The sequence below is a fragment of the Lycium barbarum genome, chromosome 8, assembly GCF_019175385.1.
Source record: "Lycium barbarum isolate Lr01 chromosome 8, ASM1917538v2, whole genome shotgun sequence".
NCBI classification, from domain to species: domain Eukaryota; kingdom Viridiplantae; phylum Streptophyta; class Magnoliopsida; order Solanales; family Solanaceae; genus Lycium; species Lycium barbarum.
In genome coordinates, this window is record NC_083344.1 from 112102949 (window position 1) to 112105010 (window position 2062).

Sequence of the window (2062 nt, forward strand, 5' to 3'; positions counted from 1 at the left end):
TATATTTAATTTCTCTTCCGCTTTACGTATCCTCGTTTTCTGTTTAAGAATATCTGATAATATCCTCTTCTTTTAGATTATCAATTCAAGATTAGTGTAATTAGAACTTGTCTAGCCTGGCTGATTGTGTAAATAATTTTAGACCATTGATGAATAACAGTTAAGCAAATGTAAAGGGAAAAAATTTAGAAGAAGATAAGAATAGGAATAAAGGATAGTAGAATATGTATTACTATGAAGATTAGGTTGTAATACAACCAACCGCCAAGGTTCATTACAAGACTCGATTATGACTCCAAATTAAAAGACACACATAAAAAGAGAAAGATACAACTGATAATTAAAACATAGACATGGATCCAAAGCAGGATCACATGCACTCCAATATCCATCCTTATTCTTCTCCTCATGATTGCGCTACTACCAAATCACGCGGTGGAGAACTGATCTTTTATGTGCCTTACTGGACCCTGCATTGCCAAATTAAAACCAATACATTAACCCATAGTCTTCTCACATAGGGAGCATAGAGACGTGAAGTTTCTAATTTTTGCTACTGTTGGTGTAACTTCATTATGTTACATTGATAGTATGTGAGTACACAGCATTTTGTCACACGCTAGACGATATAACATATAATTATGTAGCAGAAATCGGTCACTGTGTATCCTAAATATTATCCAACTTTTAAGTACTGTAAAAATAAGATTATAGTACAATTTTTTTTTTTAAATTATGGGTATATAAGTTAAATCTCCAATTAAATTTAAGTTATATACTAACAGATATTATAAATAGATCTAGCTGGAAGCAAGTGAATAGTTAACGTACTTGGAACAGTCAGTGGAGGGGCTGATCTTGTAGGGAATGTTGACGCCACAAGCACCAGGGAGACCAGCGGCTTTGCCGGCATCAATGCCCTTAATAGAATTAGCAGCTGATTTCAGGCAAGTGCATGCTGTCTTGCGATCTGCTGGGGTCTTGGCAGCACTCAAAAGACCTTTAACTCCGCCACAACAGCCTCCAAGAGGGCCGCTACCCTGTAGATAAGGGAGGCAGGGTGCCAAGCCAGATTGAACCTGGCCGCAGGTCAGTGCCTCTGCATGGGGTGAAACCACGACCATGCACAAAACCACAAAGCATGCAATTTTTCCAACCATTTCCATTGTTACAAAAATTGAGGAAGATGAAATACTAGTGAGTAGTGAGGGAAGCTGTAAGGACGATATACTACAAATGTATTGGCTGGAGTGTTGTGTACAAAAGCTAATGAGACCTTAGGCCTTTTATAGAGAAGAAATTGGAAACTAAAGGGCAAAGGGGCAAATATACCCCTCAACTATAGGATATGGAGTAAATATACCCTCCGTTAAAAAAAAGGAGGATTTATGCCCTCGCCGTTAATGAAAAGGGGCATATATACCCCTCAACTATAGGATATGGAGCAAATATACCTCTCGTTACAAAATTGGTGCAAATATACCACTGCCGTTATAAAATGGTGCAAATATACCCCTGTCGTTTTAAAATGATGCAAATATACCCTTTTCACCGACGGATTTTTTTTTAAAAAAATTTAGGTTATTTTTTAATTAAAAAATATCACGTGACTTTAAAAAAACGTCTACCCATTTTTTTGTGTAGACATACTTTTCTAAGGCCACATAATAATTTTTTCTTTTGATAGGTGGGGTCTGTTCGTTTAAAAAAAATATCTCCGTGACTTTAAAAAAAATAAGTCTACTCATTTTTTTAAAAGAACCAGACCTTACCCATCAAAAAAAAAATTACTATATGGCCTTAGAAAAGTATGTCTACGCAAAAAAATGCGTAGACTTTTTTTTAAAGTCAGGTGATATTTTTTAATTAAAAAATAACCTAATTTTTTTTTTAAATCCGTCAGTGAAAAGGGTAGATTTATTTTTTTTAAGTCACGGAGATATTTTTTTTAAATGAACAGACCCCACCTATAAGAAAAAATTACTATGTGGCCTTAGAAAAGTATGTCTACGCAAAAAAACGGGTAGACTTTTTTTTAAAGTCACGCGATATTTTTTAATTA

General features: G+C 35.0%; 1 protein-coding gene across 1 annotated transcript; it reads right to left on the reverse strand.

The window, feature by feature from the left end:
- Positions 1–202: 202 nt before the first annotated feature.
- LOC132606737 (non-specific lipid-transfer protein 2-like) lies at positions 203–1261 on the reverse strand. The gene is made up of 2 exons (XM_060320363.1): positions 832–1261; positions 203–470 (listed from the first exon to the last, which is right to left on the reverse strand). The coding sequence occupies exons 1-2, from the start codon at positions 1164–1166 to the stop codon at positions 461–463; spliced, it is 345 nt and encodes a 114-aa protein (XP_060176346.1). The 5' UTR covers positions 1167–1261; the 3' UTR covers positions 203–460.
- Between the last annotated feature and the right edge of the window lie 801 nt (positions 1262–2062).